The sequence below is a fragment of the Pteropus alecto genome, unplaced genomic scaffold (assembly GCF_000325575.1).
Source record: "Pteropus alecto unplaced genomic scaffold, ASM32557v1 scaffold98, whole genome shotgun sequence".
Classification (NCBI taxonomy): Eukaryota; Metazoa; Chordata; class Mammalia; order Chiroptera; family Pteropodidae; genus Pteropus; species Pteropus alecto.
In genome coordinates, this window is record NW_006443570.1 from 17,856,241 (window position 1) to 17,884,103 (window position 27,863).

The 27,863-nt window shown below is 48.1% G+C and overlaps 1 protein-coding gene and 1 pseudogene across 3 annotated transcripts in view; both read right to left on the reverse strand.

Moving 5' to 3' along the window:
* Nucleotides 1-6: 6 nt before the first annotated feature.
* Nucleotides 7-27,863, reverse strand: part of RHBDL3 (rhomboid like 3) — a 43,111-nt gene continuing 15,254 nt past the window's right edge. For 2 of the 3 annotated variants that reach the window (XM_015599299.2, XM_006924970.3), the window contains 7 exons: nucleotides 27,393-27,551; nucleotides 23,829-24,053; nucleotides 20,776-20,924; nucleotides 17,717-17,829; nucleotides 12,395-12,495; nucleotides 5,693-5,753; nucleotides 7-2,982 (listed from right to left, as the gene is read on the reverse strand). In XM_015599299.2, coding sequence (XP_015454785.1) covers nucleotides 2,711-2,982; nucleotides 5,693-5,753; nucleotides 12,395-12,495; nucleotides 17,717-17,829; nucleotides 20,776-20,924; nucleotides 23,829-24,053; nucleotides 27,393-27,551 — 1,080 coding nt within the window. In that variant the 3' untranslated portion in view covers nucleotides 7-2,710. The remainder of the gene's footprint in view (nucleotides 2,983-5,692; nucleotides 5,754-12,394; nucleotides 12,496-17,716; nucleotides 17,830-20,775; nucleotides 20,925-23,828; nucleotides 24,054-27,392; nucleotides 27,552-27,863) is intronic. The other variant, XM_015599300.2, reaches the window with a different exon arrangement.
* On the reverse strand, nucleotides 18,355-18,470 carry LOC112473395 (annotated as a pseudogene).

A 27,863-nucleotide genomic window follows, 5' to 3' on the forward strand; every position in this document is an offset into this window, starting at 1 on the left:
TGCTGGCAGGGGCCTGGGAGCGAGGGAACAAAGGGACTTGCTGAGGAGAAAGTAAGAAAACTAACAAAGAAAACCTTTCTTACCAGACAACTGTCTCCAGCCCTGGGTGGGAGACCTGGGTTGTGTGACATGACTGTTGTCACCACTGGGTGGCCCTGCTTGGAAAGTGACAGTTGGGAGAGGGTAGTGGAGGTGGGCGTTAAGCAGATCGAAGAATTTTGGGGTTGCCTTTGGATACTCTGCGGACAGGGAGCAGCTGGGGCTGGCGGCCTGCGGTGTAGACGAGGCTCTCTTAGCATGCTCCCGACCTTGAAGGACAGAGTTAACAGGATGGCAGATGGGACTTCCACCTCAGGTAGTCCTTCTCAGTAACAAACTTCTGTCTGAAGCCTTGAGGGAACTGAATGCTTCTCTGAGGGCTTTCTAGAGTCTTCTAGTTCAGTCTTCTCAATCCTGAGAGAGGAACGCCCCTCTCCAGGAAACGCCAGACAAAGGCAGTGGTGGCTCTCCGCTCCTTCCACCTACAACCCAGAACCCCCAGGTACCAGGACCAGATCTGGAGGGGAAGCCCTGCCTCCAAGCGAGGCACCCGCTGCCTCTGCTTCTCCAGGAAGGAATATCCCTACTCAGGTTTAGCAGTAGTTGAAGCCCATGGCCAAAGTCCCCTTCCTCATTTTTACCCAAGTTTTCTCGGCCCCCAGTTCCAGCTCAGAGTCTCCTCTGCTAAGAAGCTGACTCTTCCAGTAGGCCATTCTTTCAGTAGGCCAGAGAATGCCTGGCCGGGCACACACAAGATGCCTCAGGGTGATGCAGCTCAGCCAGAGATCTGGCTGATGCCACCTCGGGCTAGTAGTTCTCAGTACAGCGTTGACACGAGTGCGGCATGACCTCAGAAGCTACATGTGGGGACCAGGACAATCTATTTGGTATTGGGCAAAGACAAGGAAGGGCCCGGCATAGCCTAGGCTGAGTGGTGTCCCTGGGTAGAAGGACCCTGCCCATTTACATGTGATCACTGGGGACAGTAAACCACAGTGGCCCAAGACTCTTAAATGCCTGGCCTGGCCGATTTCAGACTTCTGTGCACATAACGTCTCTGATGGGCACGTGGCTGGCTGAAGGCAGTTCCTATACTCCTACCCTCATTCCTGCATGAGCCCAGCCCCTCTGCCTCCCAGACCTGGCCTCTTCATCCTTCTGGGCTATCACTGGTTGGGAGTTCTAAGAGCAGTATAAAAGGAATGACGTTTTGTCAAAGGCCATCCTCTCCACACCTCCTCTTGGGGCTGCACCAGCTCCTGCAAGGGGACGTTCCCTTGGCCTTGTTTTCCCACTTGTGAAATGGGGGTAGGATTGGACCCGATAATCAGCCCTGAGCATCTGAGTCTGTGTGCTGTCCTCACCTCTGACGCTCATCCAAGCACCCAACAATTCCTCTCTAGAAGAAGTTTTCTGTCTACATTGGAATTCCTTTTGCTGCAAAATCCTGTTCCTCTGACTCAAAGGGGCACATGGCCTTAATATTCCTGCCCCAGCCTCTCCTGCACCTCCAAAGCCCCTTTCCTCCTAAGGGAGACAGAACTAAACCTTTTCAGATATGAAGGCTACTCCAGGGGAAAACAGAGCAGAACTTGGCAAAGACGAGGAAAACCTCAGCATTCTGAGTGGCCCTGGGAGGGTATGTGGTCTCCCTCCACCATGGACAACTCTCCCACGGGTCAGTGATTCTCAGGGAGAGGCCTGGAAGGGACGGGGTTTGGGGTACCGGGGGTGGAAAGCAAGGGCAAGCTTCCTCTCACACAGACTCTTCCGCATACCCCCACTGGCCCTCACGGGCGTCCTCGCAGCCTCAGAACCCTCGCATCATCTTCCCCATCACACAGGCATCTCCATCTCCGCCCACCAAACTGCATACACGCGCGTGTCAGAATGTTGTCTCCACGTGCAAGGTCAGGGCGATGAAATGGAAGGAAAAGACTTTAAAATCAAGGCAGGGCATGGGATGCTGGGGCCCTGGTGGGACTTGGGATGAAATTTATTCCCTCTTGCTTGGGTTCCTCTTGCTGGGTATCCCCAAGGCAAGGGTGGGGCCTGAATGTATGGAACCTCCCTCCTCTGCCCAACCCCAGGCACTAGAGGCCATGCCCCAGTGCCCACTTTCAGGGACAGGAGGGCACCTTGGGCTCCCTCCGGCCAAAGTCAGCATGTCTACCAGCAGCAGGCTTGCTCCCACTCCAGGGCTCCAGACTCAACAGCTTTAGAGGGAACATTTCCTGGCCTGCACTTATCTCTGGGCTGGACGAGGGCCTGCCTGGCTGCTACATCCTCAGGCCTTCCTTACATCCTTAGGGTCTCTCAGGGTAGAAGATGAGGCTGCTGCCCAATCTGTGACAAGGAAAGAGACCACTGAACACATGGAACAAGCCCAGCCCAAGGGGATTGCCACTTTCATCCCACCCCAGGCCTTCGCCCTGGCCCGATATCTTCAGAACAGTCTAGAAAACGATAGCCACATCCAACTCTTCCAGCAGGTGCCTTTCAGAAAAGAGCCCCCACTGTCTGTCCGAACCTGAGCACAAATATCATAATAGCCCAGCGTCTCCTGTCCTCTCCTCCCGGCCTCACTGAGCTGGTGATGAGAAAAGGAATATAGATGCTCCTTTCTGATGCTGCTTCTCTCTCCCTTCCCCCACCATGGTTCTCCAGCCCTTCAGGGGGGTGGCGGCAGCTTTAAGTCCAGCAGGGTGTAGGCAAAGATATTCCAGAAGACAGCAAACAGCACAAAGATGGTGTACATGGCCACAAAAATCCACCACAGCGACTGGTCCTGCAGCCTCTGCTCATAGTTCCTCAGGACCACCACGCCCAGGGTGATGCCCACTGCCACGCCACCCAAGTGCGCCACGAAGCTCGGGTGAGGACATGGGGGGTAGGCCGACGGGTGGAACCGGAGCCACACAGCCCGCCCAAACTCCATGCTCACTGCAAGGGGAGGAAGCACAGAGAAGTCACAGGAGGGCCACTAGGCAGAGGCTGAGGGAGAGGCCTTACACTCCGTCATCCATCCATCCAGCCACCCACTTGGCTATCCACCCATTAATTCATTCACTACAGGCTAAGCACTGTTTGTCCTACGTGCTGGAGGTATAGTAGTGAAGAAGACAGACAAACTTCTGTTCTCCCAGAGCTTACAGGATCTGGCAATAAACCAGCATATGATTACATACATAAGATAATTTTGGTAAGATAAATTCTATGGGAAACAAAAACTGGTGGTTTAAAATCAATGCTGGGTATAAAAAAGAGGATTCTTTAGTTCTAGGAAGTCAGGCAAGATCTTCCTAAAAAGGTGATGTTTGAGCTGAGATGTGACTATCAAGAGAAGACTCGAAGAAGAACATTCCCAAGGCCCTTGCACGCCTGCTGTCACATGCTCCGGAGGCTCGGTCTCCCCATCTGTATGAAGTCTCGGCCTCTCTGTACCAGGCTACACTACTGGAACATTAATAACAACTATAATATGTGCTAGCATTTCACAGTTTATAAAGTGTTTTCATGTATTATTTCATAACCCTTGAGAAACTCTTGGAACCAGTGTTTTTGTGGTTGGAAGGAAGGGATGGAGGAAGGGAAAGGCAAAGAAGAAATGGAAATAAAAAGTCTCAACAAAGTGCTGGCATTTCTTAACAATTCTAAAATGTCCCCATCCTGCCCTCCAATCCATCCTCCTTGCATGAACTTCTTGGGTTGGCCAATCCAATGAAGATGTCCTTTCTTAAAAGGACAAGTGCTAGGAAACTGCCATTTTGTTACCCACCATCCAAGGAAACCGAGGGCAGGTGTCTTTATCCTCATTTTACAGATAAGAAAACCAAGGCAAACTTAACAGATTGAAAGAAAGCCCTTTGAGGGAAATTTTGTCCTTGTTCAGTTACCATTTAATTAACCAGGCGCCTCTCTGCACCCTAACCACTCCAGGGGTTCCAGCAGTTGGGGATTGATAGCCTAACCTTCTGTCATAGGCCTTGCAACTCCAAGGATGGCCGATAGATGGCGGAAAAGGAGCAGCCAGGGACGGACGCTGTGTCCTTCCCAATTCCTCCCCAGCCCCGGGGGCACCTTCCTGCCTTTGCTTATTAGCAGGCCCTGTGTTCCGTAAGGGTGGTTTGAAAGATATGGTCCCCACTCCAAAACGGCATTTCAGTTTTTACAATGCTTAGAGTTGGATTTTTTAAACAGCAAGACTCATGCTTCTATGCCCTTCCTTGTAAAGACAAACTCAGAGTCTGAGCAGATAGGGAAGCTATAATCACCCCAGCATCCTACTTGACTGCCCCTGACTGCCATGGCTCAGAGTCTATGAGCTTTAGGGCTGGAAGTTCCTCTCTAGAAGTAGAGATCCTGCAACCCCGTCCAGGAAACTAAGACCAGAGAGTCCTGAAAGCCATGCGGTACGAGGCAAGGGATGTTCAAGTGGATTAAAGTGGAGCTCAGCCACGGCCCCCCCAACCCATGCTTGTTCTGGCTCAGTCTTCCTCTTCCCCATGTCAGAGGCAGCTTACCCAGGCAGAGACAGTCAAGGTGCTCCTGCCTAGCCTGGCTAAAGTGTGGGACATTAGAAATGGCATAGGCTGGCTATGAATCCTGGCTCTATCACCTCTAGCTGGGTGACCCTGGGAAAGGAACTTTAACTCTCTGAATCTTGAGTGCCTACCTGTAACTTAAGCCTTCACAGCTGCGTTCTGAGGAATGAATGAGAGACTGTGTGCTCCTTCTCTCTTCCTACCTCCTTCATGTCTGTGCAGATGATGGTCTCTTTCTATCTCAGAATGAGCCTCTTGGCCTCTGGTCTCATCGGCTCACTCTCAACTCCTCCACTGCTCTCCTAAAACTCAAATCTATCATTAACTCTCTTGTTTAAAGCCCTCTGGTGGCCTTTCAGTGCATTCACGGTGCAGTCCAATCTTTCTCTTAGTGTTAGCATGTCAAGGCTTTCATGATCGTCATGACTCCTATTATCTCTTATCACAATCACACAGTCCCAAACTTCATAGGTCGGCTTTGCTAAGTGACTTGCCAGCTGGGACCCTTTACCTATCCACATGCTTGTTAATGCTGAACCTTCACCCGAAATGCCCTCTTGCACCTTATCTACATGGTGAACACCTGCCTGTCTTAAACACTCAACATGACCTCTGCAGGTAGAACTGACCTCTGAATAGGGCCCCTATGACACTCTGTTGTAGGGGGTTTGTGGATTAGTTATGTTTTGTAAACCTGCTAAAACTACAAGTATCAATGTGTGTGTGTGTGCACACGTACGTGGTGTGTGCACACACGCATGTTGCTGAGGAAGGGGCCTCTAGCTTCCATCAGATCTCAAAGGATCAACTCCATGACCCAAAAGGTTATTAAGAAGTTATTTTTCTTGATCTGGGTGCTAGTCATTGAGCTGGACACTTACCCTGTGGGTACTTTTCTGTTTGCATATTATATGTCAATAAAAAGTCAAAAAAAAAAGTTAAGAAGTAGCAGAGTGAGTCAGACTTCTTTCATAACATCCCCACTTTGTTGCGCATTATTGATACGGCTCCCTTTTCTTCTTGACCACAAATCCCTGAAGGGCAGGGACTACGCCATCCTCACATCCCCCAGGCCCAGTGCAGGGCTCCCTTTCCCCGTCAGTACTTACTACAGATCAAGGCCACAGCCATCCTCAGTAGCTTGAATTGGCACTTCATGCCTGACCAGTTCTAGGAAAAAAGGAGAGAGTTCCATTAGTTCTAGATCAGGCCACTCCACTGCAGGTAAACCTCACTTAAGAAAATCTGACATTTGAAAAAATAATCTTTATTAAGTCCTGAAGGAGGGGATTGTGGCTAAGTCTCAGATCACACCAGCATGGCTTTGAGACTTTGGGCGATGGTTAAGTTCATTACTGTCAAAAAGCTCCTGAGCTGCACTAACAGAGGAAGAGAACCTAGATCGAAGGAGATGAGAGTCCTCTCTCCTCTACATGCCCAGACAACACCTGAGAGTTACCGTAATTGCTGGGTCCCACGGTTGCAAAGGGATGCAGGACAACAAACCAAGCAAAGTCAAAGCAGAATCATCTGGATGATAAAAGAACTCAAAATCCTGCATGTGAGGAACGAATGAAGAGAAGATTCAGGGGTCAAGTTCACCGTTGTCAAATGTGAGGTGAGTCAACACAAGGAAAGGGCACATTCAGTGTAACCTGCAAGCAGAAGACTCGATGGATGAAAACTCAGAGACAGATTTTTTTTTTTAGCTCAAATTAAGTTTCCATTTCTATTAAGCAGAGCTGCCTAAAATGGAAAGATCCATCTTGAGGGATGGTGAGTTTCCCAGCACTGAGGGGTTCAAACAGGGCTTTGCATCACTTGGAGGGGATGCACTAGAATTGGGCATTGGAAGAGGGGTGGGCCACATGGCCTTCAAACAAATTTCTTTCCTTGAGAATCTCTGAACACTCTGAACCTCCAAAGCAGATGAACAGAGTACAATTATTCACCTTACAAAAGGATTTTTCACTTTACAAAAGACCTCACCACAGGGCTCCTTTGAGGGGCACTCCTGCAGTGCATTCAAAGCTCTACTCCATTTACACCGCTGCATACATGTGCAGTGCACAGGCGCACATAGAAATTAGCCTGGAATCCTCCAGGAACACATCAGTCCTAGGGAAGGAAGCAAACTGGGTATAGCCAGGGGCTCCTGTTCCCTTCCACCCACCTGCTCTGCCGCTGCCGCCTGGCCCAGGCCCAGCTGGGGGGCATGTCTCACACTCCTTTGACATTGGGGGACACATGTGTTAAACTTTACAGAGGCCCTGAACACTGGCACATACAATAACGTCTGTAGAAGCTTCAGTGGAGCAATAGGATGCAGGGAAGCTGCCAAAAAGAGGGAGAAATTCTGCGGCGTTGGGCTTCTTGCCCATGGCCTCCCTTTCCCCCATTATTTCTCACTGACCGGCAAGCCCTTCTTCACAAAAGGCGAGGTAGACACCACACGGCCCCTCTTTAGATGGAGACGTCTAATCTTTGCTCACTGACATGTTCTGGGCTAAGAAGCAGATGGCAGGACAGCGTTGTCACCTGCTGGTGTCTGCCCACAGAGGAGCTTTGCCAGGAGACAGGGAACAAAATGGGAGTTTGTGCCCTCCGCCCGATCTGACAACCCATTCTGAGCTGGCTCAGTTAGCCAGTGGCGAGCGGCTCCTCAACTCCTTTCCAGGCTGAAACCCAAAGGTGGGTAGGTCCTTGGGAGCCACCTGATGGACCATCTCCTTCCAAAGGGGACACCCTCTGCCAAGCCGCTGACAAAATGGCCCTTCAGCCCCTGCAACATGGAGCTTACTACCTCCTGAGGTAGGCCTGTGAAGAGGCTCTCTAATCACAGAGGCTCTCTAATCACTTCCTGCCACTTACGGTCAGGTTTTGCCTTCCTGTGATGTCCATGCAGGGGTCTTAATTCTTACTTAAAAGTGACACCCACGTTCATAGCAGTATTATTCAAAACAGCCCAAAAGTGGAAGCCACCCAAGTGCCTCCTGACAAATAAATGGATAAACAAAATGTGGTATAGCCATACAATGAAATATTACTCAGCCTTAAAAAGGAAGGAAATTCTGACACATGCTACATGAATGAACCTTAAGATAATGTAATAAGCCAGTCACAAAAGGACAAACACTGTATGATTCCACTTATGAGGTACCTAGAGTAGTCAAATTCATAGAAACAGAAAGTAGAATAGTGATTGCTAGGGACTAGGGAAAGGGAGAAATGGGGAGTTAGTGTTTTATAGGTATAGAGTTTCAGTTTTGTAAGATGAAAAGGGTTATGTGGGTGGATGGTGGTGATGGTTGCACAATGATGTGACTGTACTTAGCACTACTGAATTGTACACTTAACATGGTTAAGGTTAAATCATGATATGTTTATTTACCACAATTAAAAACAAAAGTGATTCAGAACACTTCTAACATCCCTTTCCTTGTAAAAATCCTCTGAATATCTTACCTGAACATGGTGTCTCATTCACTGAGTTCTGAGTGATAATATCAGGCAAAGTAATTCTAGAATGTATTGGCTGCTCTCTCTATCAGCTGAGGCCCAAGTTGCCTCTCATCCCATCTGCGATCTGTCTTAGAAAGCACCATCCATAATTTTGGTCTGGCAAGACCATTGTGGCTTAGAACTCATTTCTTCTCCAGTGTCCTCATTTGTAAATTTGAGACAACAATAGTGCCTATCTCAATTAATAACCTCACCGGGTTGTTGTGAAGGTAAAATTAATACATATAAAGCACGAAGAACACTGACCAGCACATTGTATAAATGTCTGACATTAGTGTCTAGATCTGAGGCAAAGACAGTGAGTTTGCCTTGCTCAGCTGCTTTAAAACTTTTGAAAGACAATGACTTTGGACATATCTGGGAGCTCCAACGGTTTTGCCGCAGTGCTCCCAGGCCAATTTCATTTATAATACCTGCCTGGCCCCTAAAGGCATGGGAGCTTGCCAAGCGGATCCGGTCACACCCTCTGTCCTGCATTTTCAGGAAGAAGAAACTGAGGGTGCAGGAGGGCTAGTTCTAGGTCACAGTGAGTTATTGGCGAGACTGATAATTCCCAGGCCAGGGCTCTGCCTGCCCACACTTCTGGGACAGGGTCCTGTTCTGTCCGTCTGTGCTGTCTGTCCTTGCTGGATGCCCCAGCTGCGCCCTGCCCCCAAACTGAACCACTACCAATAAATTGCCAGTGTCCCAAACGGTTGAAAGGTTAAATTAGAAAGTCACCTTTACCACCAGCTGCCTCATATTCCCGATCCATTATTCCCTCCAACAAAATGAGTGCAGTTAAACAGGAAAGAAGACAAAAGTCTCGCACACAGACAGCACTGCTGCTGCTGTAAATGTTGAAAAGCCTGAAGGGCCCTTAATTTCATTTTCTCCCAGAGCCTCTTAGGGTGAGATAGTAACTCACCTAGGGCAAACAAGGCAGTAGCCAGTCCCCTAGGAATCTTGCTCACCCAACCAGTTAAGAGCTCAGAGGCTGAAACCCAGGCAGGGAGCTTCCATTCCAACACAGCTTTACATATCTCAGGTAGAAACAGTTCCTTGTCAAACGACTTCAAGAAAACCCAACACGGAAAATAGGAAAGCATAATACAGATAAATTAAGGAGTAATTATTTGTCCTACAAAAGGATTTTTACTTAATAAAGCGAACCTTATAACATAGGAATCTTTTGTGTCTTTTGGACGATATTCTTTCCTTTGACAATATGGTTCCATTAGCAAAAATTCAGATCTCAAACATTTTAGGAAAACACCTATCATATGGAGCAAAATCTGAGTAAATGTCTTGTATATTTAAAAATGAAAATCTAGCCCAGCAAATGACAATGAATAAATTATTCAGTTATGTATATCTTCATTTTTCCAGTGTTTATAAGATAAGAAGTCTTGGTTTTAGGTCTTTTATGCCATCTAGATCTTTTGTTGAAATAGTTTCTGAATTTAATCCTTTGATGTAAACTGAAAACTTTTTGAAACGCGAAGTATTTTTATGAAAAATAAGACATACTTTAAAGCAGAATTGCTCATTTAAACAGACAGACTGAGAACAGAACTGTTAAACATTTTTCTATTATGTATCTAGAGAAAAAGGACACATTTTCTGGTTATTCTCTGTGGAGATATAAGGCAGAATTTATAAAGATAAAAAATTACACGTATACAAATATATATAAATATATACACACAGAAACACATATACAGTATCTCTCAGCTATATGGTGATTCGCCACAGAGAAAACATTTTCATATCCATTTTTCTTTCATGTCTTTCTCACAACTACCTTGTATTACAGATGAGAGAATTAAGGCTCTGAGAAGTTAGGGAGCTCGCAGCTATAAAAATGGTGATGCTAGTACTCAAATCCAGAGCTCCTGGTCTACACTTTTTCTCCTTTTTGTTCTGACAAGGTGTTTTATTGTGTACACAGATACCGACCAATCATATTTTGGAATTAAAATCAACAGTATATCTATTCAGTTGAACTCTATGAAATTGCCAGTGTTTAAATGCTCCTGACTCACGGAACCGGCAATTTCATATGGCTTGACCCAATGCATCTCTGAACTGCTGGGCATGGAATTAATTTGGATAAAGGTGGCCTCTTGATAAAAAGAAATCAACCTTTTTTTTTAATGAGAAAAGTAAGTATTTTTTTCCTTGTCAAATAGGCACTATACAACTTCCGAGGGAAAAGCTACCATATGCCATGCTCTGGGGACTGCAAAGCTCCCAGTGGGCCAGGGAAAGCTGAATCCTTCTGGAAGGGCCATGGGCTCTCGGGTGGGACTGCTCATCACCACTGCCACAGGCATGGGCTACGTGCCAGAAAAAAGCGTAAGCTGGAACAAAAGTGCTTTCGCACCTCCCTCCTCAACCCCGTGCCCCAGCCCACGGTTCTTGGGGTGGTCTGCCCTCACCATGGGAACTCCTGGGGCATCAGGGCTGTGCCCCACATGGTGGGGAAGGGGGTGGAAACAGGCATCTTTATGAACTTCTGTTTGTTTCCTCTTTCCCATGTTCTCTTGGTTGTGCTTGTTCACCTCCTTACACACAGACACATCTTAGGGGGGAAAGGAGGGGGGTCATTAAGCAGGAATTGGGGCAGGGGGAGGGGGGAGTGGAGCAGTAGAAATTCAGAGGAAAAGCTGTGTCTGGGGAAAGCAGTGGCACTGATACAGAATGACCCATTTAAGAGGGCCATGTGAGGCAGCCCTGTGCTCCCAGGTTCTCAGCAGACCAAGCCGTGTGTGTGTGTGTGTGTGTGCGTGTGCACACGCGCGTACACACACACGCACACACACTCAGACTCGCATATGCACACAGGCTGGCCCAAACCTGCTGTCGTTCTCTAAGTGCTCATTTGAAGTTGCCAAAATTCAGGCAAGTAGCAAGTGTAGTCAGTGCCTGACGGTCTCTCTGCCCCTCTCTTCCTTTTCTCTCTCTCTTCCTCTCTCTTTCAATATATAAAGGGGCTTCGGTGAAAAGAAAAGGAATGGTGTTAAGGAGCAGGGCAGGTGAGAGTGGCAATAACAAAGATGAAATGGGAGAATTTAGTTACTCCAAAAACTGTTTGTAACTGAGTATTCACACATCTGCCACGAGGTGCAGACGGTGATGGAGGAGGGAGGCGAGCGCGATAGGACCCCAGAGAGAAGCTCTGCCTTTTCCCGACATTGTTCATTCATTGAGTCCTTCCTTTATCAACCAAAACTTAGTGGGCACCATCTACCGTGTCCAGCCCTATGCCAGGCACTTGGGAAACAGATGAGGAAGACCTAGGCCCTGCCTGGAGGCTCCTGGCCAGCAGGGGCATTAGCCGGAGTTAGACAAGCACTGCTAGTGACTCCTCCTTTGGCCTCCAAACTTTGGACTACCTGTAAAACAAAAAAGTAGTTTTCCCCTCACCACCTTCGACACGACACTAGCAGATTAATTCTAATTTCTTTCCTTAAAGATCCTGTCTATTCGCAGTCCACCACGGTCTCTTCTGCAAGGATCAGAGAATTAAGTTAATACTTATAATGAATGATTAGTTTCACTTTATCTCATTTATCGCATATCATCCTATTTCACAGACGTAGAAACAGGCACAAAGTAGTTAAGTCACTTGCCCAAGGTCACTCTTCAGGAAGTGAGTTGCTGGGATTCAAATCTAGGCTAACTGGCTCCACAGGCCACGCTCCTAACCCTTATACTATCTGGCCTTTCAGGAAAAGGCAAAGAAGAGCGTGAGAAAAGAAACAGTGGTGTCCCACCACTGTGACAAGCTGGTATAAGGGAATAACATTTGAATGGTTTTCAGGCAATGTGGGTTCAAGTCTCAATTTTGCCACACACTTGACTGAGCCTTTGGACAAATCACTTAACCTCTCAGAGCCTTCTTTCCGATTCGACAATTTCAATGCAATAATCTTTAAGGTCCCTTTATTTTTAACAATCTATGACAAAGAATTACAATTATGATGTGTGCTAGTGGTCAAGAATTTTAGCACTTTTTAAAGTTGCCAAGTGGGAAAGAGGTAGAATAGGGAGATGGGCTAATTCGTAGGCAAAGCCATGACTGGATAAAATATGAATCATATATGGAGGGGCTCCATTTGCAGTGGGCCTACAGAGGGTGAGCAGTGTCTGTGAACTCTGCTAGAAGCCAGGTCTGCCTGGTGCCTGCTGGGCCTGGGCTGGAGCGTGGATGAGGATCCAAAACCTAGTTCTAGCCGATTAACACGTAGGCCCAGTGATGGCAGAGGGGAGGCCAAGAATGGCATGCTGGGACAGGAGGCACTCACCATCACGATGTTAGCCAGATGGGCAGAGACAAGTGCATACACCCCTCCAGAGGAGCCCACAACCGGCGCGGTCATGTCAGCCACAGACACTGCCAAGGATCCTGGGAACAGACAGAGAGAGGATTCAATAATTCTGGAAGCGGGTCCTCATCCCAGCCCCAGGCCCTCAGATGCTGCAGCCTCAGGGGTAAGACCCCAGAGCAGAAGTCTCTTCCTCCCTTGATCCCATGTCTCCTTGGAGCCTCCTAGAGGATTAATTTACAGCTGGAAGAACCATTTAATTCAAACTTCTCCTTTTACAGATGGAGAACAAATATTCAGTGGGGGAAAGGGAGCATCTGCTTCTCAATCCAACCTCTGCCTCACGATGTGCCATCTCAGGGCTCTGGAGCACTAACAAACTTTGTTGCAGAAACAGCTACCATTTATAGGGCACCGTGTGTCAGACACTGGCCAAGCATTTTACATACATTCTCCCTTTTAACCCTCAAGACAACCCTTTGAGAAAGGTACTAGTAGCCTCATTGCAGAGATAAAGAGACTGAGCCCAGAGTCAGCTGGTAGGAAATGCTGGAACCCAGATTGGAGTTCAAGTCTGCTTGACACAAAACTTATGCTCTTGGCCGCAACAGCAGCCATTACCCAAACTGGTAAAGAAGTCAACCTCCGCTCTCTACTTTCGCTCTCTCTGCTCAGCAGCATCTAGAAACCTGCTTAAATCGCCTCCAACCTTCCTCCAGCCGAGTGAAATCACAAAGGCCAACAGGATCTCATGAGCAAATGGGGCTACTTTGGAGGAAAAATGTCCTTGAAAAGTCCCCAGGAAGAGAGAGAGTGATGTCATACCCTCTGGGGGAAAGAAGGGTACAGACTCCTGGTCTGGGGGACAATAAACTTTTGTAGTGGGAGGAAAGCTGGGCAGAGAGGAGATGGGAAATGTATTGTTCTGGTCTCATTTAAGTGTGATCAATGCTTTGGCTTCCAGGGAAGGACATAGGAGACTAAAAATAACTGGGAGGTAGAGCCCAGGGCTCAGAGGATGAGAGGTGGCTGGCCTGGGTGAGTGTGCAGAAATCACCACTGGAAAATGCCTGCAGGCTCATGAGCCAATTAGCTGCTGCCTGGCTGCAAAGATGAGGGACAGGCAGAAGGCCAAATTCTGCAGGTTCTTTAGGGATGGAGGGTCTGCTACTTAGGAGGTGGCTGAATCCAGTCCAGGAACCAGAACACCTGACGCCCTGGGTATGGAGAGCCCCTGTAATATCATTTGCTTTCTCACTGCATACCTGTCACACCTCTCTCAAGGCTCCTCAGCTCACTGAGATCCTTCAAGGAAGAGATCCCCACAACAGATTCTTTGGTCTCAGGGGGGATGTAATTTCCCAGGAAAGAGCAAACTATCAACTGAGAACTCCCAAGTCCTTCTGCCCTCCCAGGGCAACTATAAATCTCTCTTCTCCCCTTTCATGCCTTCCCTCTGGCTTAAATTAGGTATTGATCTATTGTCAGATAACTCTTTCTTTCCTTTCTTTTTCTTTTCTTTCTTTCTTTTTTTTTTTTTACTGCTTAGTCACGGGGTCAACCATATATAACAGGGAAAAAAAAAATCCCAGGGTGGCAAACAGTCAGCAGTGGGATCTGCATGACAAAGGATTCCCACGCTCTCCTGGTGAGCTGGCTGAGAAGGCTGCATTGCACAGCAGCGAGGGCTGGCTGCCCAAACTGCTTGCTCCTCATTAATTACCTTTGGGACAGAGGAAGCCCCAGCTCCCTGGGCTGGCCTCTTTCCTCAGCACAAGTTCCTACAAACCAGCCCAGATTCTGCTCCCTTGGCCTCCCCAGTATGGTCTACCATGGGCAGAGGCATCAGGGGTGTCTCCAGGGTCCAGCCGCCACACACTGACCTTTCCCTCACCCGACGCATGGATCTGGGTTAGAGTACTGACCCCAGGATGAGGGGTCAGCCTGGGATTGTGGCAGAAGTATGGAATGAGGGTATGGCCGGCTAGTTGTGTAACCTTGGGCACAGCCCCTGAATTCTCTGGGCTTCAGTTTTCACATCTGTGAAATGAGGAAGTCTAAGGCTTTCCAACTTTTGAGCAGTGAAATCCTTTTTTCAAAGGACATCTTACCCAGACCCTACCCCACAGAACAGCATACAGAGAGCCTGATTGCTGCTCTGGCTGAATGGGGTAGGGGCCTGGGGAACATAGTTTGCCACCCACTGGAGAGGACTTCAAGGGTCCCTTCCAGATCAGAAATTTAATATTCCGAGTCTTGGCCTCAGATCTCGGTCTGCTCTCCCCTTTGTGGCATAAAGACTTTACTCAAGTGACTGAAGATGAGCCTTGCACTAGAAGAACTAGGAAAGATCAAATACAAACATGGTATGTATGCATATCAACACAGTAATAAAGGCCAGCCCAAGGCAGAAAGCCTGGACCAGGCAGGATCCCTAAAAAGCTGTATGAACGTAGTGGATGACAGTTCAATAAGACCAATACTGATTCTGTGGAGGTCATAGTAGCAGAGAATGACGAGAGAATGGCACAGTAGCAGGCCAAAGGGATAGTTCTAGTCAAGGCTATGAATTCTCCCTCCAAAATTCAGGGTCCACGCTAGCATGTGGATAAATTAGGGACTTTCCTGTAATGCACAGCTATGATAATTTTACCCTGGACAATTTAAGCAAGTGTTCTCCAACATCTCTCTTGACCCTTAAAAAAATACAAATAAAAAGCAGCAGGACCTCTCTCTTCCTTTAAGCAATGTAACTTTATTTATGTATTCTTTCATTTATTCTACAAATATTTGTAGCTTAACATGTGCCAAACTCTGAGTTAGGCTCTGGGGATGCACATGTGCCTTATGATCTGTATAATCTATAATAAAGGCTTGGTGGGCCATTTAAGATACTGGTTTTTAAAGTATTTAAATGGTTAGCCATACAATTGTTAGTCAGAAGTAAAATTCATATTGGCCTCCAGCACTGGTTAAAAGCACAGGGCAGAGGAATGGCTTCTACTCCAGGCCTAGTGTTTCTTAGCTGAGCAAACTGAACAAGTTGTTTCACTGCTCTGAATGGTCTGTAAAGCGAGAGTGATAGTACCCACTTCATAAGATGGTTGTAATGAATACAGCAGATAGCACATGTGAACCCTTACTGCATGCTCCGAGTACCCGACGTGCTGAGCAGAGGTTAGCTGTCATTGTTACAAAATGTGATGGCCTTGGATTTGGAATATTTTCATTGGGCAGGAATTAAAGAGCAGGACTCAATGTTAAGACCGCCCTTGGCTTCTGACAACAAATCATCTGCGCAAAGGAAGAGGCTTGCCTTTTAATTCTCTTAACATGGTAGTAATTTAGAGCACAGCCTCTGGGGTCAGACAGCCTGGGTTTGAGCCCAGCTCCACCACTTCCAACTGTGTCTTCTTGGGCAAGTCCCTTAGGCTCTCTAAGCCTCAGTTTCTGTATCTGTAACAGGCAGAGAGTAATAGTACTGCCTTATGGAGCTGCTGTGAGGATTAAACATGGCCTGCACAGGGCAGGCACTTGATAACTACTGGCTATCCAGTCAGGGTCTGGCTGTCTGTCAACAGGCTCCCTTTCTGAGCAGAGAGGGAGGAAGAGGTACAAGTGGATCAGTCAACCCAATCCTGGAGATAAATAACATGATATGTTGTGACCAGGGTGTCCTCAGGTCTGAATCAATGACTCAGACAAAATAGTGTACATCATTTGCTTTGCAATTCAGCCCCACACCCTTGTGTTTAGTTGGCAAGCCCGCCCTTCTGTCTGGGCACCATCCCACTCTGCACTAGTATCACTGGGAATGATACCTGCACTGTCTCCCCGCTGTGTGTCATCTGGTTTTGCTGAGGCCTGAGTCATTTTGAATCTTATTTCTGTCTTCTGGGTTATTGGCACTCCCATCTAATTGACTACTAACTGCAAGTGTTACGGGTGTATTTCCTGTTCCTTGCCATTAACCATCTGGGTCTCTATCTAGGTATGGAAAATGTGGCTATAAATCCCCAGATGTCAAGGCCTGGGGTGTGTGGGTGGCTGAGTGGGTCTGGCACACAGAGATGTTCATAGGACCTCTGTTCGAGGATGTGGAAGGTGCTAGATTCTGGGAGAAGCTGGCATGGGTGCTGTCCAAAGTGGCCAAGTTTTTAACCCCAGCACATAGAGGAGTGAAAGAGGCAGCTCCGAACCAATCGCCTAGGCTGAGCGTTCACAAACTAGCAGACCAGCCTTGCAGACATGGGGTGGGACCCTTCCCCTTTCGATTCCTGAAGTCACTTCAGTTATTCCCAGGGTCCTTGCGTGCCTGTTGTTTACAAGGCTTACGCTGCCCCACTCTCCTAATGACAACTTTAATGCCACTCAGAAAGGATTAAGATCTTACTTAAACATACACACAAAGCTCCCTTGGGCACAGCTGTCAAGGTGAAGAGCTGAGGCGGCAAACCTTGTTTAAAAAAAAAAATCCAGCAACAAAGTTGGAAACATCACGAGGGAGATCCCTCTGTTCGGAAGCCTGGCTGGTGCAGGTCTTTCCTGCAAAAATCTGCTCTGCTCTCCCCAGCTCACCCCAGACCTTCACCCCCCCACTGGGGAGGGGAAAAGAGAAGTCACATTGCTACTGTCCCCAAGGCTATGATCGATCACCTGCCACGTGAGCCAAGTCAGCAGGGGGTCCTAGACTCCTCCAGTCGGCATGAGTGCTCACTACTTCCTAAACCAGACACTCTCCTATCAGCAATGGGTCAATCAAGGGGACAGTGGCTGGCCTGGCCAGAGAGGTACTTGGCTTAACTCATACCCTGGATGTCCCCACAGGAATCTCACTGTGCCCCTGCAGTTTACATAACACTGTTACTCTATTTGTCACCTCAGGTCTTACTAGTTCCCCCTTAAAGTTTAATGGGGCCAAGAGAAGTTAAGGCATTTCCTCAAGCTCACACAGCTACAACATGATGGTGGAAAGTCTGGAAGTCTGGTCAGTCTGCCTATTTCAAATCTTGTGCACTCCTTCCCTTTGTCATCGCATGCCTCCCAGTCAGTCTGCCTATTTCAAATCTTGTTGTGCACTCCTTCCCTTTGTCATCGCATGCCTCCCTCTCTGGGTGGCAGTTCCCTTTCTAGCCTCCCAGGAGAGATGGGGAGATTTGTCTGGAGGAAAACCCTAGTAGTCAGGAGCCTCGGTGATGAAGGTCCTGGGTCTCCTAGAAGCCTGAGACTTTCCCGACCCCATGGGGATTCCCAGCCACCCTGGGGAGGTTTCCCCTATGAACTTGGGGCCCACCTGCCTACCTGCCACAACTCCGGCCACATAGACAAGCCCAATGCGGGTTGCTCCATGCACCATCTCCAAGGGCACCCCCACCAGGAGCTGCAGCACCACGTTGAGTCCCAGGTGTTCTATCCTGTACAGAGAGACCATAGTCTATTCATTCATTCATTCATTCATTCATTCATTCATTCATTCATTCATCAATGAACACTATATGTCAAGGTCCTGGGAATACAGTAGTGAACAAGACCCTATACCTGCTTTTGAGGAGCTCATGGTTACAGATAGGGGAGGGGGGCAGCAATTACAATGCAGACAGATCATCTCCAAATCTTCCCTGCCACTTGAGACAGGAACACATGTGCAGGGCCTGGGCAGTAACTGGCGGTGTCTGTACTTGCCATAGTAAGAGGGGCTAACCACAGTCAAGATCCAGTAGCTCCAGTGGTTGACACATGAAAAGCCAAGGCTCAGAGAGGCCACTGACTAGCTTAGAGTCACACAACTGGTTAGTGGCCAGGCTGCGATCACAGACCAGGTCTCCGATGTGCAGGACCAGATCCATTCACCAGGCCACGAGGGCTCTCTGGCTTGTTCTTGTTTCTGATATTTATTTTTATTTTATTTTATTTATTTATTTATTATTTATTATTATTTATGCCTACAGTACCTGGTCTTCCTAGGTAATCTCCCATCCAAGTACTAACCAGGCCCGACCCTGGTTAGCTTCTGAGATCAGATATCGGGCTTGTTCAGGGTGGCATGGCTGTAGACCATGGACCGTGGCTCCACTGGGGCATGAACCCAGGACCTTCTACATGTAAAACAGACATGCTAACCGCTACACTATGGAACCACATCCAAGAGATACTGATATTTAAAGAGAAAAATGTTTTCAAAACAAGTGCAGGCATTAGAAATGTCTCTTAGAACTTAATAATTCAAAGTTGTCGCTTAAAATCTCATAGGGGAGGCTTCTCCCTCCTAGTGTGAGAAAGGACCCATTCTACTCTCAAACTCTCAGGGTTGGATTTTCTTACCCTGTGAATGCCTTCCTTTTTATGCTATCACATGCTTGTGACCAGATCTTGTTGCTAAATGGTGTCTAGCTGAGTGTATATGTTACTAGAAAAGATTGTAACATTACTATTATTACATGGATGTGTGCTTTCTAGTTTACAAAGCACCTTACAGCAGCTAGACAGCTCCCTGGGGACCTGGCCTGGAGGCCAACTGCTCTGCCGTGTATGTGGGCACCTGCTTACCTAGGAGGGCTCCTGTGAGGTAGCTCATGTTTCATATCAGGGTCTGTCCCAAATTCCCACCATGTCTGAAATCTTCTAGGCCCCCCTGACTATGTCAGCTAAAGGATTCTAGATCATAAATGTCTAAAAAATTCACTGAAAAGGAGCTGGGTGGTTGCATCAGACTCATAGTCAGAGAGACCTCAGAAGTTTTTTAGTCCTGTCTCCCTGATTTACAGTCTAGAACCTGCCTAGAAAAGGTCAAGTGAGGGGAGCCCAGAGCCCCTGTTTCCCAAACCAAGCCTTTTCTTCTCTAGCACAGTGACTTCTGAATTCACAGGCCAAGTGTGTCCCTGAGTAACAGGTCACCTGCTGGGCTTTCCCTAGGTGCTGGCCAGCTGTCCTTATCTCCCGCCTATACCAGCACCAGCCAAAAACCCCTTCCTCAAAATCACAGGCCTGAAGAATCCTTCCAGGGCTCTCCCTGACAGGCATGGCTCCATTAGAAGCAGTGGCCAGAAAAAGACCCAAGGCCACCACTCTGGGCCTCAGCTGAGGGCACCTGTGCCCTGGCCACTCCTGGCTTTCAGCTCTTGGAGGCAGAAAATGGACAAGGAGACCTTAGAGACTTTGTCCATTCTCCTCACTCTAAGGGATCAGAAAAGGCCAGAGGGCAGTCTTGCCAATTAGGTAGGTAGCCCGGGCAAAGAAGCCCCCTGCTTCCTGTTGTCTCCATCTCGTAGCTCATGAAAAGAAAGATGCATGACATGTCTCACTCACCCTGCTCCTTAGCCCTGCAAGATCAAAGTCTGGGACACAGCAGGCAAGGCAAACAGTCTGTGCCAACAGTTCCCTCTGGTTCAGAGTGGAGACATCCATCGGACACGATCAAAATGTCTCCTCACCCCAAAGCCCCCACCCAGCTGGTGCAGCCAATTAAGGATTGGTATTTGTGCTGTTTCAGAAGCTCAGGAAGAAGGGAGGCTCACAGTGGGGCTCCCTCCTGGCCACTGTGGGGCTTTCTGCCAAGAAACAAAACTGATAGAACCATGAGGTCAGAGTGATCCTCTTCTCATTTCCAACTCCAGGGACAGTCATCCCCTGATGCTTTTCCAGACTAACAGTAGCTCCTTTGTTTCTCTCCCTAGAGAGGCTGCAGAAGACACCATAGTGGCCTGGTGTCCAGGGACTCTGCTTTCCAAACTCAGCACTTCCACTGCATAAAAATGATCTCTAACCAAGATAGTGCTCTTCAAGAGACTTGGGCCTGGGTGGGCACCTGGCCTTATTATTTTCACTGAGGTAAGAAACACCAGTGAAAACTAATTGCATTCCAGCCCTGAAAAAGGCCACATGGCTCTGTAAACAGAAACTGTAAGTATTGCCAGAATTCTCAAGAAGACTCTCACCATATATGGAAAGCACCTTGGGCGGAAGGCAGTTTCAATAAATCTGTCCTTTATTTCACTTTTGGAGACACGCACACACACAATTTACGAACAGTGAACTTAGTAGGTGACCGCATTTTCCTCTTTGCTTTGGCCACTGGGAATCTTGGAGCAAGTTTCTAACCCGCCTCTAACAAGTACACAGACTCAAATGTTATATGTGTTTGTGCTGATCTCACTGCAGAATTTTAGCGTTTTTCTCCCTTTCCCATACACTCTCAATAATTAACTCACATATTTTGGTATTAGTTGAGTTTCAAGAAACCACCTCAAATCTTGTATCCAGGTAGATAAAATAAACTAAAAAATATACTTCAATCCAGGCCATCTGGGCCACTTATTCTTCCACAGGAACACATGATAGAGAGAAAGAAGACAGGTACTCACCCCGCATGCATGAAGATGTACGTCAAGTAACGCCAAGCTTGTGCTCGAAGCTGTGGGTGGTAAACCAGCGAGTTCTTCAGGTACTGTGGGTGGGTTACCTGGAGCACAAATTGATCCAGCGACACTCCATTGTAGAGGAAAAAGGCAACCTGGATGAAAGCACAGAACAGAAAGGGCCTAGCACTAAGGGCAAAGCTGCCCAGGAACCCCTCTTGCGCTAACATTTGGAACCCCTACTAGAAGTTGCCATCTTTCCTTCTCAGAGAAGGAGGGACATCCCTACGGCCAGAGCCCAGCCATCTCTTACTCCACTGCTCTTCGATGATTTTGTGTTAGATGTTCACAAAAAAGTCACATGGTCTCTGCCCACACTTCCTTGGTGCTAAGCAGGAAGAGTTTGGAGGAGTTTAAACTTTCATTCCAGTAATAATTCACATACCCATTTGGGGGATGAACAATTCCACATAAGTTGATTTTCAAAAACCGTGGTAAAACATATATAACATAAAATTTACCATTTTAATCAGTTTTAAGTATACAGCTCAGTGGCATTAAGTACATTCGCATCATTGGGCAACTATCATCTACCCACAGAAGTCTTTTCATCTTGCAAAACTGACACTTGGTACCCCCTAAACAGGAGCTTCCCATTCCCCTTTCCCCCAGTCCTTGGCAAACCACCATTCTCTGTGAGTCTGGCTACTCTGGGTACACAGTGTCTTATCCTTTTGTGACTAATTTATTTTACTTAGCATGAAGTCATCAAAGTTTATCCGTATTATAGCATGCACCAGAATTTCCTTCTTTTTAAAGGATAAATAATATTCCACTGCATGTACAAACCACATATTGCTTATCCATCCAGTGGACTGCATATTTATCCACGGATGGACACCTGGGCAGCTTCTACATTTTAGCTACCATAAATAATGCTGTTATGAACATAGGTGTTCAAATATCTCTTTGAGTTCCTGCTTTTGATTCTTTTTGGGTATATATACACCCAGAGGTGGAATTGCTGCATCATATGGTAATTCCATGTTTAATTTTCCAAGGAACTTCTATAATGTTTCCTATAGTGGCTGTACTGTTTTATACTCCCGCCAATAGTGCACAAGTGTCCCAATTTCTCTGCATTCTCACCAACACTCCACATAAGTAGATTTTGCAGATGACTGAAACATACTCATTTAAGCGCTAAAGGGATTTAACTTTTTTTTTTTTCCCCCCTGGAACTTTCTATAATGCATCATTCATGTCTCTGTGTTCTTAATCAGGGTATACATATAATCTTTTAAGGATGCCTCAGGTACTGATCTAGGCTATAAGAGTGATGTCTTCTCCAACAATTGATGGGGTTTTCGCTCTTACACTTAATGGCCCCAAATTCTTATGTTTCTTTAAGACTCAAGTTTGCTTTTAAATTTTGTTTTGTCCTCTTCCGGAAAGCCAGGTTGTCAGCAGGTTGTAAACAGGTACTGTAACCAGGTTCCTACTCTTTATCGCCGGCTAGTACTGGGTCCCTTCTAATAACTTTCCACCATGTCCCTTCTATTTTCTCTCTGTTATGGAATCAGAAAACCAAGTTACTAGAACTGTATATAAAACAAAAGCTTTAAGCATTAGTGCAAGGACTTTGAAACAGTTATTTCAGTTGAAGTTTCTGGAAATTTGAAACAAAGCTGGACATAAAATCTGGTTCCTCTGGATGACCTTGGACAAATTATTTGACTTCTCCAATTCTTGATTTCCTCATCTGAAAATGGGGACATGAATGCCTGCACTTCCAGGGCAGTCATAGTTTTGAAAGAGATAAAACACGCGAAGGCCTGCCAGGTCCCTGGCATGCCCTCCGTGAACACAGCTGTAATTAGTGTCGGGTTAAATGGCTCAGGCCCCCCAGCTGCTGGACTCCCCTGGGCTCTCTGGGGTGCCATTCTGTCCACCTAACAGGATGCAGGTGGCCTGGCAACATTACAACTTCCAAGGCAGCTCATTATTATTGGTCTTCAAATCGAAGTTAATAAATAGACCAACACAGTAAGCATTTGGAGAACGAGTCCAAGAATATCTCAGAAAAATCGCAACTTCAATGTACACTTGGATGAAGCCATAACAACAAACAGAGGAGCTCTAGCCTGCAGACCAGCTATTCTGATTTAGAAAAAAAGAAGAAGAATGCCATGAAGCTTAATGATCCTGCCGTTTGATTAAGAACTTTACAAGAACATATGCAGGGGTGCTAATTAGCCCTGTGGCTCTGGAAGAGAAATGGTAGAGATTATAAAACACCAAAGAGAAGCTGAGCATCCTTTCAGGAGCTGAAGTTGGGGGGCCCACAGGTTCTTGGGCTTAACAGCCAAAGGAACTGAGTTCCTTACACATGGATCCTGATTCAGAAAGGGGTACCTTTGGATTCTGTTGCATAAACAGGAGACTATTAGAATAACACTGGTCTGAATGATTCCCTAAGGGGAGAAGGTTCTTTCAAAATATGTCAAGCCCACCTTTACCTGCTCATAAACACTCCCTCCCATAAGCATTTGTGTGATGCTTTTGTGTTCCGAAAGCACCACCAGCCATTCTCTTGCTCAAGAAGAGGCCTATGGGAGAAGGACAGGACAGGATCTTCCTGCTTCGCAGGTGGAAGATGGAGTCCCGGGGGAAAGAATGACTTGTCCATGTTACTCACTTGGGGAGGAACTAAGATAAATTGATTTTAGTGAGTTAGCCTGGCTAAATCCCCCAAATCAACGAACTTATTACACTGTTTTTGTTGCTGCTGTTTTGGTGGGGGTGGTCATATGGGGATTTTGCTGCAGTGAATATTGCCTGAAGTAACAATGTTTGGAGTATCTTTGTGGTCCAGGGGTGATAACAGCACCGTATGCCCTGTATTGGGGCCTGAATTGCAATGACAACTGCTGTTTGCTCTTCAGCTATTGCCTTTTGGTGGTGGTGACGACGCTGCCCTCCCCCTCATGATCTCAGATATCCTCTTGGCCCACCCTCCCCTCCGGGCTGCACCGCCCCTTCCCCACGCTTGTCCTTGCCTCCAGTAGTGTGACTGTGATCATGAACCAGGGCGGGGGGCAGCAGGTGTAACTGTCGTAGTACCACTTGCGGTCAATCTCCCGGGGCAGGGTCTCATAGGCCACGTGGCGGATCAGCCGCTGTGAGAAGTTCAGCCCTTTCTCCTCCAGCAGGGCCTTGCTGCAGAGCCTGCGGTTCCCCTGCAGGATGGCCTGGCGGAAGCTGTTGGACCGCTTGTTGCTCATCTGCACAAGAAACAGAGTGGGGGACAGGGTCAGAACCGGGGTCTCAGGGGAGCCCCAACCCATTTCCCAGCCAGCACAATACTTAACCCAACCAGGCCTAATCCCATCTGTCCCTCTCTTCTGTAATAGTTCGCAAGAAGCAACGTTCACTTATGTGTCTTATGTGTCAGGGGTTGTTCTAAGCACTTCACATGTTGGTTCATTTGCTACAACTAGTCTCCCTGTTACATAAGGACTATGAATAGCCTCATTCTACTAAATGAGGAAACCAAACCACAGAGTGTTTTAAGAACCCATCAAGTTCAGATTCAGTAAGGTTCCTGAGCCTGTATTCGTATTCGATATACCTTCCTTCCATCCATCTATCCATCACCCATCCACCACAATTTCCTGAAATTTCCTGAGCAACTATTAAGTGTCAGGCACATTGCCAGACATAGGGGATACAGTGGTGCTCAAGACAGATAAGTAACCAGCAGTCATGGTTCAGAGTGAAGGCTGCTGCAGCAGCACACGAGAGGGAGCCCAACCTCGTTCCGAGATGGTCAGGGAGGGCTTTCTCAGAGGTGAGATCTGAGTGAGAACTGAAGGATGAACAGGAGTTAGCATCATCATAAATGCTAGCTTGGGAAGAGGTGGGCAGCCCTCAGTGAGTTTGTAAAGAGATCCCCAGAACCAGACCGAACCCAAAGCTGTGCCTGCGGACGGTTACCACACCCGAGTGCCTTCAAGAGACCTTAACACTTGGTGAGCCCAGGGACTGGTCACAGAGCCCCGTGTAAGGACTGAGCCTACCCTCCACAGCCTGAGGCCCTGACACATCTTCAGGAGAGCCCTGGCTGCCTTGTCCAGCACACAGGCTGGCTCCCAGAGATGAGAAGAAGCCTTGCTGACTTCTGGTCTCCCAGGGCTTCCATTGCTTCCTACCTAGCCTCGACGACCACATTCTAGACCCTTATGGGGAGATGTCCTAGAGACATAGCTCTCCCAACCCCGGAGTCCACAGTGTGTCCCGAGTGGCGGTTCCACAGTAGCTTGCATGGGGATTATCAAAGTATTCCTCGGACTGTGGGCTCAAAAGTGGACATCAGGCTAAACCTGAAGGCAGGAGTCCAGAGAGGGCTGGCCAGGCGAACCAGGCCTGACCAAGGCACAGGGGTTTAAAGCCCTGTCAGGGGGCAGGTACCTGGGGAGGATCTGATTCAGAGCAGGTCAGTGGAGCCTCCCTCTGCGGTGCCCTTTCCCCCTCCCGGGTTCTGTGATCTCTCACCTTCAAAATCTGGCTTCCAGCCCCAGGAGGCCCTCCTAGATGAACCCCTTCCAAAGATTCCCGATTCTCATCCCCTCCATAACTACGACGCTTGGATCTGGCTCTTAGTGGCTTGGAAGTTCTGTAAATACAGGCAGAGCTTGGGGCTCCATGTACACTCCGAGCCCAAGACAGGATCATATCAGGAAGTTATTTGGTAGCCACTCTTACCATCCTCTCTCTCAATCCCCAAGTGTGAGCATGTACAGAGGCATGCACTGCACACTTACTCACAGACACACCCACAGCCACACCCTGAAGACCCAAGACAGGGACGGGCTCAGCAAGAGTACCGGAGAAGCAGGGTGAACACACACACACTCACCATTCACCTGCACCCTTGCTGTGCCTAGAACTGTGCTGGGCACAGTAGTAGCCACAGTCTTGGGCCTCACAGAGCTTACAAGGAGAGACAGATGTGTGAACAGCAGCAAAAGAGAATGCCCTCTTAGTTATTTGATGCATAGTGCTATCCCCACGTTATAAAGATGGGGACCAGAGCTTTGAGAGGGCAAATAGTTTTCTCAAGGACTCACAGTCCACTCCAGCTTAGGACTTGAATAGAGAAATCCCAACAGCAACAAGTAACCTGCTGTTGTGAGTTCACACAGAGGACTCCATGGACCTTTTGCTGGAGAAAAGCATCTCATGAGCCCAACCATGCCCTCACCCTGCCCTGAGACTAAGCAGGACATGCAGCAAACACGCTGGCGCTGGTGCTGTGGATGGGCCTATGCAGGCTCATATCCGTGGTCTTTGGTGGCACCACTGGGCTCCAAGTCACAGGGCTCACCTCCATCACCCACCCCATCAATCTCTACTGTCCCCCTATTCCCGCGGTTCCCCAGCTTAGCTCAGCTCTGTCCCTTGTCCTCTCAGAGGTCTGCTTCCTGGGTCCACTCTGAACAGTAGTAGAAACCTCCACCCCTAAAGCCCTGCAGCTGCTCCCTGTACTCATGCTAACCTCTGGGCAAAGGCAGGCCCTCAGCCAAGAGGCAATTAAAACAATTCCAAAGTCTGGGCATCCATATCAGAGCTCAACTGGCACAATGACAGGTACCAGCGGTACCGGCTCCACCGTTGCTGAGGTTTTGAATTCTAGGAGCCCAGAGAACTTCACACCAGTCATTTCATTCTCGCCCCCTCCATGGGTGATGAGAAGAGAAGCGACCGTCTCTATTTCACCAAAGGGAAACCAAGTGCAGACTTCCAGCCTTGTATTCATCCTGTAGATTCATGCAGCTTCTACTGATATTCCCGCCATCCCATGGTAGGTAAAATGCTTCCTGCTTAACCCCATTGATCCCCATTCCAATCCTACCACATGATCCCTGTAATAACACAGCAGTAACCCTAGTGAGGAGAAAATCCCTACTCGAAGACACTAAGCCACTAGACAGGACTCACAGGCCTCCTGTCTCCAGCCCCTCCAACAACCCAGGACATTGGCCAGCAGGTCTGCTGAGCTCTGGCTTTAACCCATGTTCCCTATTGCCCCTGGGGAGGTCTGGCCTGACCCTCCCATCATCCACACCACAGCTCCTCTCCTACCAAAGATAACCACCCACCTCCTTCTCCCAGCCCTTTGTTTTGGTAGAACTGACCCCACTCCCAGCTCCACAGGTGGGCACTGATTGGTTTGAGTCAATCAGCACATTCCACTGATCCAATCTAGGCCAGTCGGAAGGAGGAAATCCCAAACCTTGTGCTGAAGCTACCACAGTAAGAGTCCCTTTCTTCCCCTTCATGGTGAGGCCTGAGGATGTGAGGGCTGGAACAGCTGCAGCCACGTTGCTGCTACCGTGGGAGGGCCTGGAATTTCCAAGGGCTTCTCTCAGTATGGGCTAACACTGCAGAAGGCACTGAGAGACAGAGAGAAACTAGGTCCTTGGCGATGTCTTTTCACCTGCTGACGCCTGGACTTTTTCAATGCTGCAGGCCAGCAGATCCCTTTAATTGTCCAAAATGGTCTTCTAAGCCACAACCCCCAAACAGGCCCCACCCAGTGGCGAGGGCCCCAGAGTGCTCACCAGGTTGACAAAATCCTGGTAGCAGATCTGCCCATCCGCATGGCTGTCGGCGAGAGCCAGGAGCACCTCCCTTTTGTGCAGGTCCAGCTTGGAGCTGTGGCTCTCCAGGAGACTGCGGAACTTGCCCGTGCTGATGTAGCCTGTGTTCCCAGGGTCAAACTGAGGGAGAAACACAGATAAGCAGCGGGGTCAGCGGGTCCCTGCCCCCTTCTCAGCACTGCCACAAGTGGCCCATCTTCATCACCTCTCATAAGCTCCTGCTCCCAGCCCGCCGCCAACAGAGGCCCAGGCAGGGTCTTGGATGTTTCCAAGGCTCCCATGGGAAACATCGGAACAGGAGATGGACAACCACTTAAAATCCTGGAAGGCCCTGGAGACCTTCGAGATCAGCCGATTTAACTGTCTCTTGCGTAAATAAGAAAACAGGCTCAGAGAGGTTGGACTCCCTCCCCTCTGCCCTTACTTCTGTCC